General features: G+C 39.1%; 1 protein-coding gene across 3 annotated transcripts in view; it reads right to left on the reverse strand.

Annotated features, from left to right (window-relative positions):
- Nucleotides 1-15,401, reverse strand: part of SLAIN1 (SLAIN motif family member 1) — a 160,650-nt gene that overhangs the window by 44,314 nt on the left and 100,935 nt on the right. For all 3 annotated transcript variants that reach the window (XM_069205224.1, XM_069205227.1, XM_069205225.1), the window contains one exon: nt 3,163-3,507. In XM_069205224.1, the coding sequence (XP_069061325.1) occupies nt 3,163-3,507 (345 nt within the window). The remainder of the gene's footprint in view (nt 1-3,162; nt 3,508-15,401) is intronic.

A 15,401-nucleotide genomic window follows, 5' to 3' on the forward strand; every position in this document is an offset into this window, starting at 1 on the left:
TGTAGTAGCACTGATTATTACATTTGTAGACTGTTAGACCTGACAGCCTTAGGGTGATCACCCCTAACTTTTTGCCTGCCTCCCTCCACTTTTTGGACACTATTTTTGCTGGCTTTTAGACTCTGCGCACTTTACCACTGCTAACCAGTGCTAAAGTGCATATGCTCTCTCCCTTAAAACATGGTAACCTTGAATCATGCCTGATTGGACTATTTAATTTACTTATAAGTCCCTAGTAATGTGCACTCTCTGTGCCTAGGGCCTGTAGATTAAATGCTACTAGTGGGCCTGCAGCACTGGTTGTGCCAACCACTTAAGTAGCCCCTTTTCCTTGTCTCAGGCCTGCCACTGCAAGGCCTGTGTGTGCAGTTTCACTGGCACCTCGACTTGGCATTTAAAAGTACTTGCAAAGCCTAAACCTCCCCTTTCTCCACATATAAGTCACCTCTAATGTGTGCCCTAGGTAACCCCTAGAGCAGGGTGCTGTGTGGGTGAAAGGCAGGACATGTACCTGTGTAGTTTACATGTCCTGGTAGTGTAAAACTCCTAAATTCGTTTTTGCACTACTGTGAGGCCTGCTCCCTTCATAGGCGAACATTGGGGCTGCCCTCATACAGTATTGAAGTGGTAGCTGCTGATCTGAAAGGAGTAGGAAGGTCATATTTAGTATGGCCAGAATGGTAATATAAAATCCTGCTGACTGGTGAAGTTGGATTTAATATTACTATTCTAGAAATGCCACTTTTAGAAAGTGAGCATTTCTTTGCACTTAAATCTTTCTGTGCCTTACAATCCACGTCTGGCTGGGCTTAGTTGACAGCTCCTTGTGCATTCACTCAGACACACCGCAAACACAGGGTACTCAGCCTCACTTGCATACATCTGCATTTTAAATGGGTCTTCCTGGGCTGGGAGGGTGGAGGGCCTGCTCTCACACAAAGGACTGCCACACCCCCTACTGGGACCCTGGCAGACAGGATTGAACTGAAAGGGGACCTGGTGCACTTCTTAGCCATTCTTTGAAGTCTTCCCCACTTCAAAGGCACATTTGGGTATAAAACAGGGCCTCTGCCCTACCTCATCAGACACTTGCTGGAGAAGAAACCTGAACCAGAAACTACATCCTGCTAAGAAGAACTGCCTGGCTGCTCAAAGGACTCACCTGTCTGCTTTCTACAAAGGACTGCTGCCTTGCTGTTGGCTTGCTGCCTTGCTGAACTCTTGTCTGGCTGTGAAAGTGCTCTCCAAGGGCTTGGATAGAGCTTGCCTCCTGTTCCCTGAAGTCTCAGGACCAAAAAGACTTCTCTTTTTCACTTGGACGCTCCGTGCGATGAAATTTTCGACGCACAGCTTGTTCAGCGGCGAGAAAAACGCTGCACACCGACGCTGATCGACGCAACACCTTCGGGACGACCGGAACTTCGACGCACGGCTTCGCAAGGACAACGCCGCCCGACCTCCAGAGGAGTAATTTACGCCATGCCTGCCGTGAGATCGAAATTTCGACGCGCAGCCCCGCAGAACGACGCGCAGCCGGAAAACAAGCAGGAAAATCCACACACAGACCCGGGACATCTGGTAATCCCCGCGATCCACAGAAAGAGACTGTCCGAGCACCGGAAAACGACGCACGACTTCCCCGCGTGAAAAATAACGACGCAAGTCCGTGTGTGCTGGGGAGAAATCGACGCACACACCCTTTTTCCACGCATCTCTTCTTCTGTGGCCCTCTGAGGAGATTTTCCACTCCAAACCAGATACTTTGTGCTTGAAAGAGACTTTGTTTGCTTTTTAAAGACTTAAGATACTTTATATCACTTTTCAGTCATATCTCTACAAATTCACATTGCAACTTTATTCGTTTTGACCTACAATTATCCTGATAAATATTATATATTTTTCTAAACACTATGTGGTGTATTTTTGTGGTGCTATATGGTGGTATTGTATGATTTATTGCACAAATACTTTACACATTGCCTTCTAAGTTAAGCCTGACTGCTCGTGCCAAGCTACCAGAGGGTGGGCACAGGATAATCTTGGATTGTGTGTGACTTACCCTGACTAGAGTGAGGGCTTTTGCTTGGACAGGGGGTAACCTGACTGCCAACCAAAAACCCCATTTCTAACATAGACATTATGACAAAAGGGTCTACGTCATTTTTAACAAATGTAATGAAAATAAAGTAATAATGTAATGGCCAGACATAGTTTGAGAAACGTTTCTTGTGTTTTTTGTACAACTAGGGCCATTGCTCCTGATGTAATGTTAAATTATATTTTTTATGTAGTATAAGTAAATTGTAATTGTAAGAGCTTTCATCAGGATCACTTACTTTGCAATGTTAAAGAGTTTTATGTAATTATTATAATCGCTTTTCATATCCTTCAATAATAAAGTTTAATCACCACTAATCAGATGATTTTATGCATGTTTTACATCCAGAGAGGCTAGTAAATGTCTAAAGTAAAATAAGTAATAAGATTTTTTCGAAATATTTTGCATCCATAAATCTTGAAAGACAAAAGGATCAATGATTTCTGAAGTGGAAAATACAAGGGACAAGATAAAGAACACGTGTTGGTTATGTTTTGGGGAAGGGGGTTCCGGCACCTTACAGGGTATGGAGAAATTTGTGATTTTTATACTTGGCTTCTTAGGCCGTTTGCCACTGGTAGGCAAACTGACTGTTGCATTTGCTCAACTAAGAGTTTTATGGAATTGCCACTTTTGACACGTTAAAAGTGTGTTATTTTTGTGCTGTGGCCAACCTTAGAAAAATAATTTATTTCATCTGACAAATATATGTATGCCACACGTTCAGTCAGTAATTTTGAGATAAGCAGTACGGGTCAGTAACATGGGTTTCTAAGGGAAAGGCATATTTGTCAACCTAAAGAGCAAGGAAAATCTCTCCCTTGTTAATGCTTAAGTTATTTCTGCACAGAGACGCAGGCATCATTGAACAGATGTAGAAACTTAATTTAGCTATGAGACAAAACATTCAGGATAGGTGAGCTTACTTCAGCCCCAACATATACTTCCTGTGAATCTCTGCCAAGACACCCATTTTTGAAAATTAACAAAAAATATAAAAATCAGCACCTGCTTCAACACAAAACAAAGCATGAAAAATTGCATCATAATATCAAAAGCCCTACCCGCACTAGTCCGGTTAGGTAGTTGTTCGGAGGTTTGGGACTGAGGAGAATAATTGTATTGCTGCTGAAAACTACTTAGATGCAAATAGGGGGAACTGGGACTTCTTCTGCATTCCCGTATACTGGAAAAAGTCTGGGAGTGAGGAATCCCCCTCTGTAGAGTGCAACGGGCTAGTCTAGGTTGAGGAGGTGGCAAGTTATCAAATTCTTCCTCTTCGTCTTCAAGGCTGTATCGATCTGACTCTTGGTCACTGTTACAAGTCCCTTTCTTTGCAGAATTTAATGACATACTAGAGCTGTATCTGGATATGGATGTTGAAGAAGAAGCATAGTCTTGCCTAAGACCTGTAAAATAAATTAATATATTTGTTATTCAAAGTGTGATTGCAGCACAAAGCAAGTACTCTACAATGCGCAGTGGACTTGTTATTGATGGTCAGAGGTTGGACCTGAGTGTATGAAACACTTCACAGTTTGACATTTTATGTAATATTTCACTTAAGAAGGCAAATTGAATTTCATCATAAACAAGCTTATATTTGATCAAAATATAACATTCATTTTTGCCCATCCTAGCAAACAGGCAATCTCAATAAAGCAAAATTACACAAATGTTCATTAATCATACAATCAGTTATTATTAAATTGTTAAAACTTTTAAGGAAAATTACAGAATGTGGTTGCATATAGCGATCTTTCAGGATTTATCTTTCCAGTTTTCTGTCGAAAGCAATAATCAATTCAGAATCTCTGCCCTGTGAAGCATGAGATGCACAAGTTATATTTGATATATGCCCCAAATGAAAACCACTCTAGTTACAAAAGTTATGAAGTGCCTTTAAAAAGCTGTGCTTCATTAAACACAGAACATCTTCTGCAAACTACCTGTGTGACTGCATGTTTGTCCAATTCCACAATTTGTGAAGTAAACCTTGGCACTATTACAATGGTCTGTGTTGCCAGTGAGGAAGGGGGGGGGCTTAAAGTTGAAAGCAGGATTCAACACAGCATACAGAATTGTTCTATGACTATGAGTCTAACATTGCACACACCAGGACCTGAAAGCACTAAAGGGAGGTAAGGCACAGAGAAGGGATGAGTCCAAAGGAGGCTGGGCCATGCAAACTGACCTCCAAGAAGGTCAGAGGACGTAGTGTGTATACACTACAGGCAGCTCCCAGGGGCGTAGTCTAGTGGGAGACGAAGGCTATTGGATCATTAGAGAGTGAAGACAAATATGGTTCAGATCCATAGTTTGTATTCAGTCAGGGAACAGATCTCCAAGATCACAAAGATTGAACCTGAAGAGATGTGAAAAGGTACTGTTAATTACAGCCATGGACGGAAGAGAAAGTAGATCACCAGGTGCTTTAAATCAAGCAGAAAACATTCTAATGGGTAGTAAGCAATAGCGCCTTATATCAGAGCCAGATTTAGGTCATATGCTGCACGAGGGCAGCTTAGAAGGAAGACATAGAAAAGGCCACATACCAAGGCTGCTGCTGTGGGTGAGGTTTTAGGGAGGGGGTACAACACATTCTGTGTTAGGAACAGGCAGAAAAGATAGAATTCCTCAATAACATCATGGATGAATATGTGAACTCAAAGGAATAAGTGATTAAAAGAAAAATTATACAAAATGTCAAGAAGGCTGACAAACAAATTGGACGTAATGGATTCCAAATTGCTAAAGTCATCATCTGATGTAGACTATAGAAGAAGAAAGGAGGGGAACAGTTAAGGTCAGTCTCAGGCTATTTAAGAGCACTACAGACAGGCAATGGAGAGGAAATTGAAAAGAACAGCTAGAGTGGTGTGGTAAAATGTATCATATCAAAAGGAGATCAGGACAAATAACTGTGCAAAGTCAATAAGAGCATGTCAGAGGCATCAGAAGGGGAGTAACTATTGGAAAATAGGTAAGACAAAGATCAGGACCATGATCAGACACAATGTACTGAAGTATATGGGAGTGCAAAGGAGAAAGACAAGAAAACAGAGGGCAAATGACTTGTAGACAGAATATAAGAGCTAGAAATAAGCCATGGTGGAAAAACAGGAAAGATATAAGGAGAAGCAAGGGTGCAAAAAGTCCCATAAGAGGCAAGCGTTCAAGGGAAGAAATGTTAAGTGAGAAACATGGCAACAGAGTGGGCAGGATGACGGAAGAGAGAGAAAGTAGGGAGCAATGACAGAGTGTTTCACAGATGCAGAAATAAGATGGAAAGCAGCAAAGGGGAAAAGAGAAGAGAGATGAAAAAGGCAGGATACATGAAAGAAAGGAAGGTAAAGGGTATACAAGGGGAGAAGAGGGAAGGAAGGAAAATGTGGGGTTTGTAATGAGTAGATGCTAGAGGTTCAATGAACAGAAATGCAGCAAAAGAATTGGGGGATGCACAAGGTAAGGAGGAACCTTGGGTCAGAGAAGTGTGGAACAGTGCCTGGAAGGTGTAGGAGTTAAAAGACAAGGGGAACAATAGCCGTGAATAAGGAAACTGCAAAGCAGAAGCATAGCTCATGTTCAAAGCAGTAATGGCAGCAGAAAGGTGGACAAAGTGGCACCCAACTCATGTTATTAGAATGTCTATACTAATTAGAAAATAATATCCAATTTAGACGTGTTTTAGTTAGCATGACTAGGCCAAATCAGCCTGCACTGTCATCTATTCAAATTTACAGAAATAAATGTGCACTTTTATTTTATGTGATGAACAAGCTTTTCAACATGCTTGTGTGCTCTGGGCTTTTCCATTTCAGGAAATCAGTGAATAGAAGCATAATCCATGGTCTCTGTATCAATAAATGGTATTCATTTATGTTCCTCTTGAAGAAGCCATGTTCAGAATGTTTTTGTCTTTGTGACTTATAAGGTCCTTTGCTAGAGCCTTTCATAAGGTCCATTAATTCAATGAACTGTCTATTGCATTTCTATAGTTCATATATCTCATGTCATATCATTCATACATCTCATTCATTAAAAGACAGTAGAAGTAGGAGTTTCAACGTGTATTTTATTGGATGTACCTTATGTATCATGTTCATTGGCTTACCAGAAAGATGCATTGCTAGTTCAACCCTATTATGTCACATCTCACCACTGCATGTATGTGGCTTTTCTGTCTAAAAAGATGATGTTTTTGGGATATGTGACAGTTATTTCTGAGTTTCCTTATAAGTCAGAATCTATACTGGTCTGGGTATTGGCTATAATACTTTGAGCTTTCCTTGTCTTTTAACTGTGGAAAGTATGTCAGTTCTCATACTGAACTATATTTAGGTCTGACTCTTTCTTTTCTTTGGAGGTTCACCTTATGTTGATCATCTCACATTATCTGATTTTGATTTACTATTTAGACACTGATTGCTACTGATTAACTAACCACTCATTGCCTTCTGTAATGTTCTTACTTTGAATAAACATATAAGCTTAAATGATTAGCCTTGGACTATGTCATATAAAGAGTCAGATAGTCCCAATCCTACGTTCGGCCCTCTTAAGTACTTAATTATGACATGGACAATGATGTTGAAGTTGTGGACTCAAAAGTGTCACAAATAGGAAATATGGGGCTGTCTGGCTAGTTCTTCAGGGCCTGTCTGACTCAAGGGACATTATAGATAATCCTTGTAATATGCATTGCCACTGTCCTTGGAAACACAGGAACTACTGTGAGCTCATTTAATTGCCCAGTAGCCCCTGCTGAGACTGACTTTCGGGAGTAATCTCAATCAATCAAGTAATATATGCATAATTTGTAAAAGGTATAATGCTAAAAAAAATATATAATTTTTGTGAAAGGTATACGACTAATTATTATTACTACTAAGGAAATGTGCATGGTCATTTTAATATGTATGCAAGAGGACAAGGATTACATTCCTTGGTGTAATCCCCAAATCAATAGCCATGTGCAGATCCCACTTGCTAATGCCAGAGTTAACATCAAAATGCGGTACCTGCCAGACTTTGTTAACTTTTTCTGCAGTAATGACAGGGTACATATGGGGATTGTACTGCCAGGCAGCAATCACAGTTTACTTTATATCACGAGCAGTGACAATTACAGTACAGGGCACAAGGGATGACTGACAGCGGTGGAGGCGTACACAAGACTACCCACTGCGCTGGCTATTTGAGGGTGGAAGGGAGTGTGAGCAGGTAGTGCAGGGTGGCGGTGAAGGCACACAGGTCAGGCATGCTTAAACAATTATTGTAATGTTAAAATGTTAGTAAAGCACTCGGTTACCTAGCAATTGTGTGCTACTGTTAACAGGGATCAGATTTCAGACAAAGGGAGTAGGGTTAAAACCAGAGAAAAAGTAGACTTCAAATTCTTGCCAAAGGCCGGATAATGGGACCAAGATTAAGTTCATCAGGCAAGGAATTCCAGTGCTTAATATCAAGAAGGGAGAAAGAGCATCCACCAACACAAGCAATACATTTTAATGCTGTGCTTTTAGGCGTGATGCTGTGAATGATTGTCAGGGCTCAAAGGCAACAGTCCCTTGAGGAAATGATGAGGTATCCAAAAGATGGATTACACAGACCATGAATAGTTGTCAGGACGCAGGTATACAAGAATCCCACTATCATTGGTGCTGATAGGAAACAGTGATGTAGGGTGTAGGTACATAGGCCTCTCATGATCACCTGGTGCTGGTGAAGAGGTTTCAACTCAGTACGCATCACAAGTCACACTAGCTTTGGGCACTGCATACTAACGATAAAAAAGCTGGGTACTACTGGCAAAGTTTAGCACCAAAAAAGTTTTTCTGATACAGCTGGTAATCCAGAGAGATACTCCATTCATTATTTTGTAGCTGAAGAAAATATTTCCTTTGAAAAATGCCTGCATCTGTGTTGCGTGCCATCCTGTTTTTGAATAGGTCAGCAAACTTTCAAATGAGACGGTGGTTTGAAAACTGAAAGGATGTGCTTTGCATTACCATGATGATTTCTTATTTGTGGGCAGGGCAGCCAAAGACAAATGCAGAGAACTGGACAAGGAATCCTACAGAATTGATAGACTGCCCTATGCATCCGAAAGGAGAAATTACCTGCCTTGTTCAGTCACAATGCATTTTATGATTTGTAGTTCCTGACAATTTGAACATTCTACTTTAATTCATGCAGACAGCATTTACAGCCATGTAGGTCTAGGCATGGCTAGAATAACTGTTAGTCTTCTGGGTTAGATGCATTAGCCTTTGAGTCACAATCACTTCCTTTACCTGCAATGATCTTGTAGTTAAGATGAGACTCACTTGGAGGCCGGGCAGGTCAGAATGCCCACAAGATGGCCACTGACCTTTAGCTGTATTTGAGCCCCGGACTTTCCAGATGGTCTCCTGCTGGATTCCCTCCTTCAGTGAAGTTATGGCAAGCTGTGGTGGCATCAGAAGATTTGAGGAGTGGTTTAGTGACGTTTTAGACCTCAGTAAGGTCTATAGCATGTTTCACACTATAGTGCTACAGCTCCATGCGCCTGGCCGCTGCCATTTTATGATGCTTTTACCGAGCAGACGCGCATCAAGATTGCACTTCACCACAAGTTGAGGGATGTCTCTTTTTTTCTTTGCAAATTTATAGCAATTTGAAGAGGAGGGTTTCCTATTTCACTTTGTTCTTAGGTGAACTGGACCACTTCTAAGTATACCTCGCCATATTTTCAGACAGAATATTGTGGTTGGTTCATGATGGTTGCCCTCTATATTTAAGAGGAGGAGGAGGAAACGTGCAATGTATTTTAACTGACTGACAAACAGCACTCTAAAAAAGACTAATTTAACTCTGAGCGCTTGTAGAGCATTTAGGACCAATGAATCCCTTACCTATACTCTTGTGAGGTAATATGAAGGTTGCCATCTTGTTTTACTGACTGATTCTGCAGACTATCCAACGTAAAAAAAGTGGTATGACTGTTCTCTCCTGGAACATGACCCTGTATACAAATGGAACTTACTATTAGAGGTTGTTGGTTCTGGCAACTTGGCTGTTGTGTCTGAGGTAACTTCAAATTCACAGATCAGTTTATCCTTCTAGGTGAATTTGAGCAGCCTTGTTTCCGTTTCCTAATGACGGCAAGAGGACAACCCAGCAATAGCTATGAATGGACCAAAGTGTCTCCTCAAATTTGGAATATATTACTTCATCTATACATATGAGTACTTCTCGCAAATACCACAATGGAAATCTCAACAGATGACAAAAGAAGAACCCAGTCTCTCTGACCAAGTCTCTTCTGCCACTTACTATAGAAGTTTTAAGGGATGAAATTAAGAATTTAAAACTTTTTGATGTAAAAACAAATGTCACCCTTCAAAGAATCGAAGAAAAATGTCAAACCTAGAATCTAAAGTTTCCATTATTGAGCAAAGAATAAGTGATTAACAAGATGTGATGAATAAGACTGAGTCAATGTCCAAGAAAATTTCTCCTTTGAAGTAACACACAGGAGATTTCGAAAATCGCAACTGATGAAACAATCTGAAAAATTATAGTATTCCTGAAGGCGCAGAGTGTTCCAACATGCTCTCCTTCCTAAAATTGTTCGTCAAAAGATGCCACTGATCTTAACCTACAAAAAGCACATCGGGTGGGCCCCAAATCCTCATCAGCATCCTCCTCAGTTGTACCTTGAGGAAAAATAGACCTTTTCTACAATACTGTGATCTTATGAAGGGTTTGTAGGCTGGTAAACAAAGAAAATAAATGCTGTGGTTGGGACACAAATTGTTCTTTACAGAGGATGTAGCTAGAGCAACAGTTATTAGATGGAAGGAATTTCTTTTATTGCACTGTTTTGCACTCCAACAATGCACACTATGGCCTTGTACATCCCTACATTTTAAGGTCACATACAAGGATAAAACTAAGTCTTTTGACTCTCCAGTTGAACTTAGACATTTTCACAAAGGAGAGGAGCTGGACCTTGGGAAAACATAATTTTTCACTTTTTTCATTAGTTGCCTTTAATAATAATACTTTTTGTCAGGATGATTCTCATGATTCTTTGTTTTCTTCTTTCTGCTTTCGACAGGTATTTTAATGTTATTCTATGGATCCCTGCACCAGGGTCTCCTGTGTTCAGTGTGTCCTTGCACCCTTGACCTGATGTAGAATAGGTTTTGTCCACATTTGTAACTGCTCCTCTTATCATTAGTGATCTGTTTTAAGTCTTGTTCTTTGTGATGCTGGTTCGTTCTCTTAACCTTCTCATATATTTCTTCAGGGTCTCTTTTGTCTCACCTACCGAATGCCCGCCTTTTTTGCATTTCCCCACCTCACCATTACACTGTTTTTTTCTTCTTTACAAATCATGGTTAAAGCCTCTTTGGCTTATCACAATCTCTTCTTTTACTATCATCTTACTCTTACTCTTCCTTTCTTCTCCGTTCCTTCACTTCCCCCATGTTTTTGTTAATCCTTTTTATCACCTTACGTACACCTTATTATTTCATTGCTACAATATTTGTATTTGAAATACAAAAATGTTCTCTTTTAAATTGCACATTATTTTTACTATGTATCCTAACAATTCTGTATACATGTGTAGGGTAACCTCCGTATTGTATCCTGGAATGTGAAAGGGATGCATCATCCTATTAAGAAGCAACGAGTTATCATACATCTACCCAGGTTAAGATGTCAAATTGCCCTTTTGCAAGAAACCCACCTTGCAGAGAAGGATAATAATGCTCTAAAAAAGAACTAGGTGGGCCACATTATTTGCTCCCCCGACAACAATTACAAAAATGGGGTTGTTGTTTTGTTCCATAAGTCTCTTCCTTTGGTAACTGACCAAGAAGAGAGGGATAAGGAAGGCAGATGGCATCTTATACACCTCAATATAAATAATATTCCAATGTCCATTTTGATGTATATGATCCCACGGACATAGATGTTCAGCAGATTTCTACTACGTTCATGCCATGTTGAAGTCCCAATCTTATTGTTGGGGGAGATTATAACCATTTTATGGATCCCTTCTAAGACAGAAGCTCAGTGGCACATTATGTCCCCAATAAAGTGTACAAAATGGTCTGGAAATCTATTTTGGCAGGGGATAGACAGATACATGGAGGGCTTATAATCAGGATGTACTGGAATACACTTTCTGTTCTGTGGTTCATCATTCAAAATATAGAACAGATTACATCTTCCTGATCCATAATTTACTTACTTCTTTAGTCAATGCTGAAAACGGGCCCAATTTTGATTTCAGATCATCCACCAGACATTTTTTATCTGGATCTACTGCCGGATATTTCCCATTCCAAAAGATAGTGTTTTAATAACAGTTTGGTAAGAGATCAAAAATTTGTGGAACAAATGGAAACATTTTTCAAAGTATTTTTGACACCAATATCTGTCCGGACACACCCTTCAATTTTGCATGAGATGCCTTTAAAGCAACAGCCAGAGGTTATAGTATAGATAATGTTGCCACTAAGAAGTAGAAAGCTCTTAAGGAATACTCCCTTCCTCTAGCTTTCAGTAAACGACTTGAACATGAATATTACACTTCCAACAGGGAAACCACTCTAAAATGCCTCATTCACGCCAAAATGGACTTTAACAAAAAGTCAGTTGCGGATATATCAGATGTGCTATCTTAAATTACAGTGAAATACTATAGTGGCCTCAATAAAGCAAGTAAAATGCTAGCCAACTACTTGAAAGTAAAGAAACAAAAGTAAAACATTGACATGATTACTGACAAAGAGTGCAGTAAACATTTCAGGGATTTGGAAATCTTGAATTGCCTTATGGAGTATTATCAGAGATTATACGCACCAGAACATTCTCCATCAGTAGAAGATTAAGGCAATTTTTTTTTTCTTCCTAAACACCAACACCAATTAGTAGATCTTTCCCCTTCAGAAAATGATATCTCTACTCCAGTGATACAGGCAGCCTCGTCAAACTACCTAAAGACAAAGCCCCAGGCCCAGATAGCTTTTTTGACGAGCTTTACACCCCCATTTCACACATTTTTCTACCATCATTCTTATATTTATTTCAGTATTGCTCTTCTGGAAATGAGGCAAGTGGTTCCTTTTTGGAAGCTATGCTTTGTTTAATCCCCAAGAAAGATTAAAATGTATCTAATTGTGGGAATCACATGTCAATATCCCTCAATAATTCTGATTGCAAGATTTCTGCAAAACATTTGGCCCTATGTATTAATGAATTGTCCTGGATTTGCTGGGAATTGAGCAGTTGGGCTTTGTGAAGGGAAGAGCGCCTTGCTTTGGACAGCACTGTCCCTGCTGCAGCCATAACATTAAATATGGAAAAGGCCTTCAACCAGATCGAGTGGAATTTTATGATGCAAGTTTTAAAATGGCATGATTTTGGCCCTGGAGTTTTAAATTACATCAACTTAGTATATGATGCACCACACATCTCTTATATTGTTAATGGTCTTCAATATCTGTATGTCAGCCTACATAGAGGCATGAGACAAGGATGTCCGTTGTCTCTGCTTCTTTTATTTTTTCCTTGGAGCCATTTTTAGAAACCCTTCATCAGTCACCTTCTTTTTATGGTTTCAAACAAAGATATAGATTTTAAACTCACTGCGCGTGCTGACAATGTCTTACTCTTAGTCTTGGACCCACAGTCCTCTATTCCTGATTTTTTAATCTGTTAAATAAATACCCAATATATATCTGGATACAAGCTTAATATTTAAAATCAGGACTCATGCCCTTAAATAAGTATTGCTTAAAGGAAATGTTTGCAGATCCTGGATTCACTTGGAATTTAAAAAATATCAAATGCTTGGGAATCAAATATTTTAACTCTATCCAAGAAACAATTCATATTATTTGACTGACGTTAACCATAAAATCCTCAGCATGTCAGAGAAATGGGCACCGTTGAATTTATCATGGTGTAGCAGATTAGACACTATTAAAAAGATGCTGCTACCCGTTGTTAATTTCTATTTATCAATGCTTCCAGTGAAGATACCTCAGACGTTTTTTAAAACCCTTAAAAGTAAACTGAGTACACTTTCATGGAACAAAAAAAAAGCACTCATTGCTACATGTATTACGTTAAGCCAAAGATTTGGGTGGGGTATACTTTCCTGATTTTCAGAGATATCACCCTGCTTTCGTGTTGAAGCAGATATGTCTTTTGTTGTCCACGGATGATGGTGCTGACTTCCCTGTTTGATGCAAATTATAAGACTCATTACTTCCCCTTTTACCTTTATAAGTGTAGTTTATTGCTTGCAGCCTGCAAAATCCTTCTTATTTCCTATTCTTAGCAACCCAATTCTCCAGGCCCACCCTCTTCTTACTAGGCTGCTATCACCCTTACAGGTATTTCTAGAATCCCCAATATATTTACAACTATTAAATGATCAAACTGATCAATTTTCTGAAAGGATTGGGCGGCAAATGGTATTCTGCAAGTCAAACAGCTACTATTGGGCCCTGAGCTTCTTTCTTCTACTGAACTTCAGCGTAGATATCATATTAGATTCTTTCCTCAAACATGAATTGTTGAAAATGGCAACTTCACAATACATGTCAGTTCTTAAAACTGTAGATATCCCTATTCCAAACAAGCCTCATTATATTTTACAGTTTTCCCCGGGTGTTAAAACTTCCTATATATACACACGTCTTGAATACCTTCCTACCAACCGATCCAAATCTAAAGTGGAATTATAATGGGAATCTGACTTAACCTGTACTTTTCACTTCAAAACTGGAATAGGAATTAGAGCCCGATTACAACCTTGGCAGAGGGGATTACTCCATCACAAAAGTGACGGATATCCAGCCCACCATATTATAAATTCCATTCCATACTATGGAATGCAGTGGACTGGATATCCGTCACATTTGTGAAGGAGTACTCCCCTCTGCCAAGGTCGTAATCTGGCCCTTAGTCTAAAACTAATTCCACCTCTTGTTCAGTTAGTACCAGAAAAACACTATACTATTTCTATAAAAGGAAATCTTGAACCCCTACCTCCCTTCATAAATTCAACCTCAATATCGATGATCAATGCTGGATGTGTGGAATTGTGATTGGAAATGTTATGCATTTTTTATCATTGTCCATCCATTAATCCATCCTGGTTGCGAGTTTGGGCAAAAGACTCAAACCTTTGATCAATTACTCTCCCCTTTGACATACTGCACATTTTATAGGGAGCTCTTCACTGATATGGTTTGGGAAATGTATTCTTGGAAAATGTGATGGCTATTTCATTGCTATTGCTCTGAAATTATCACATCCAGTTGTTAAGATGCCACAGTGGTCACTTTTTCACCACCATAGACTGGATAGAGCAAATGCGATTTCCACTCAACATCTAGTTAAGAAAAACTTATGTTGGCTTCTACTGTCTTCGTATTTATCTCCGCAACATGTTAAATTTTCTGATAGTGACATTACTTTCTAGCCTTCATGAATAATGTTTGTTTTATATTATATTGTCACTTCTGACTTTTACACCTGGCATTTGAATTGTTCATAGGATTTTAATTTCCATCAAATAAGGCTTTTAAGTTCTCTTAGTTTCCAATACTTGTTTTTTAATCCTCCTTTTGCTCTCTTTTTCCTTTTCTTTCTTCTCCTCTTTTCCTTCCTACAGCTTCTACACAAACCAAAAACTAAACACAAATTACAAAATGCTTGCTTCTCTAGACTTTAGTTGTGTATTTACAAATACTTTTGTTTTTATTAGAAGTATTATACTATGTAAAATACTATTAATTGCATGGTTTCAATCCCACTGTTCTTTTATGCCAACATTGTTGTTAATATTTTTGCTATAATGTTACATCTTCTATTTTCTCTCAAATTATTTCAATAAAGCATTTTTAAACATTAAGATGTGACACAATCTATCAGATCAAAGTAGTGCCCTCAAACAATGTACTTTGCTTCAAATAAGTAAAGGTCACTTAGGTGCAAGGTAGAATTCCGCTCAGCCAGGTAAATACAAAACTCACCACACAAGCTTTCAAACCTCATGTGTGAGAGAATACTAGAAAACACAGCATGAGTTCACTAAGGAAATAATGCTGATGAACATTTAAAGTACAAAAGCCAGAAATTAGGGATAACAATTGAGCATGAATCTACAATAGAGAAAACATTTTCAACAGAGTTCTAGCTCTATTTTTTTTCCAACAGTGTCAGAAGGTATCTGAAATGTTGTGACAATTTCATACTCTTGAGGATGAAAGTGGTCTTTACAGATACACAT

This window comes from Pleurodeles waltl, chromosome 8 (genome assembly GCF_031143425.1).
Source record: "Pleurodeles waltl isolate 20211129_DDA chromosome 8, aPleWal1.hap1.20221129, whole genome shotgun sequence".
NCBI lineage: Eukaryota > Metazoa > Chordata > Amphibia > Caudata > Salamandridae > Pleurodeles > Pleurodeles waltl.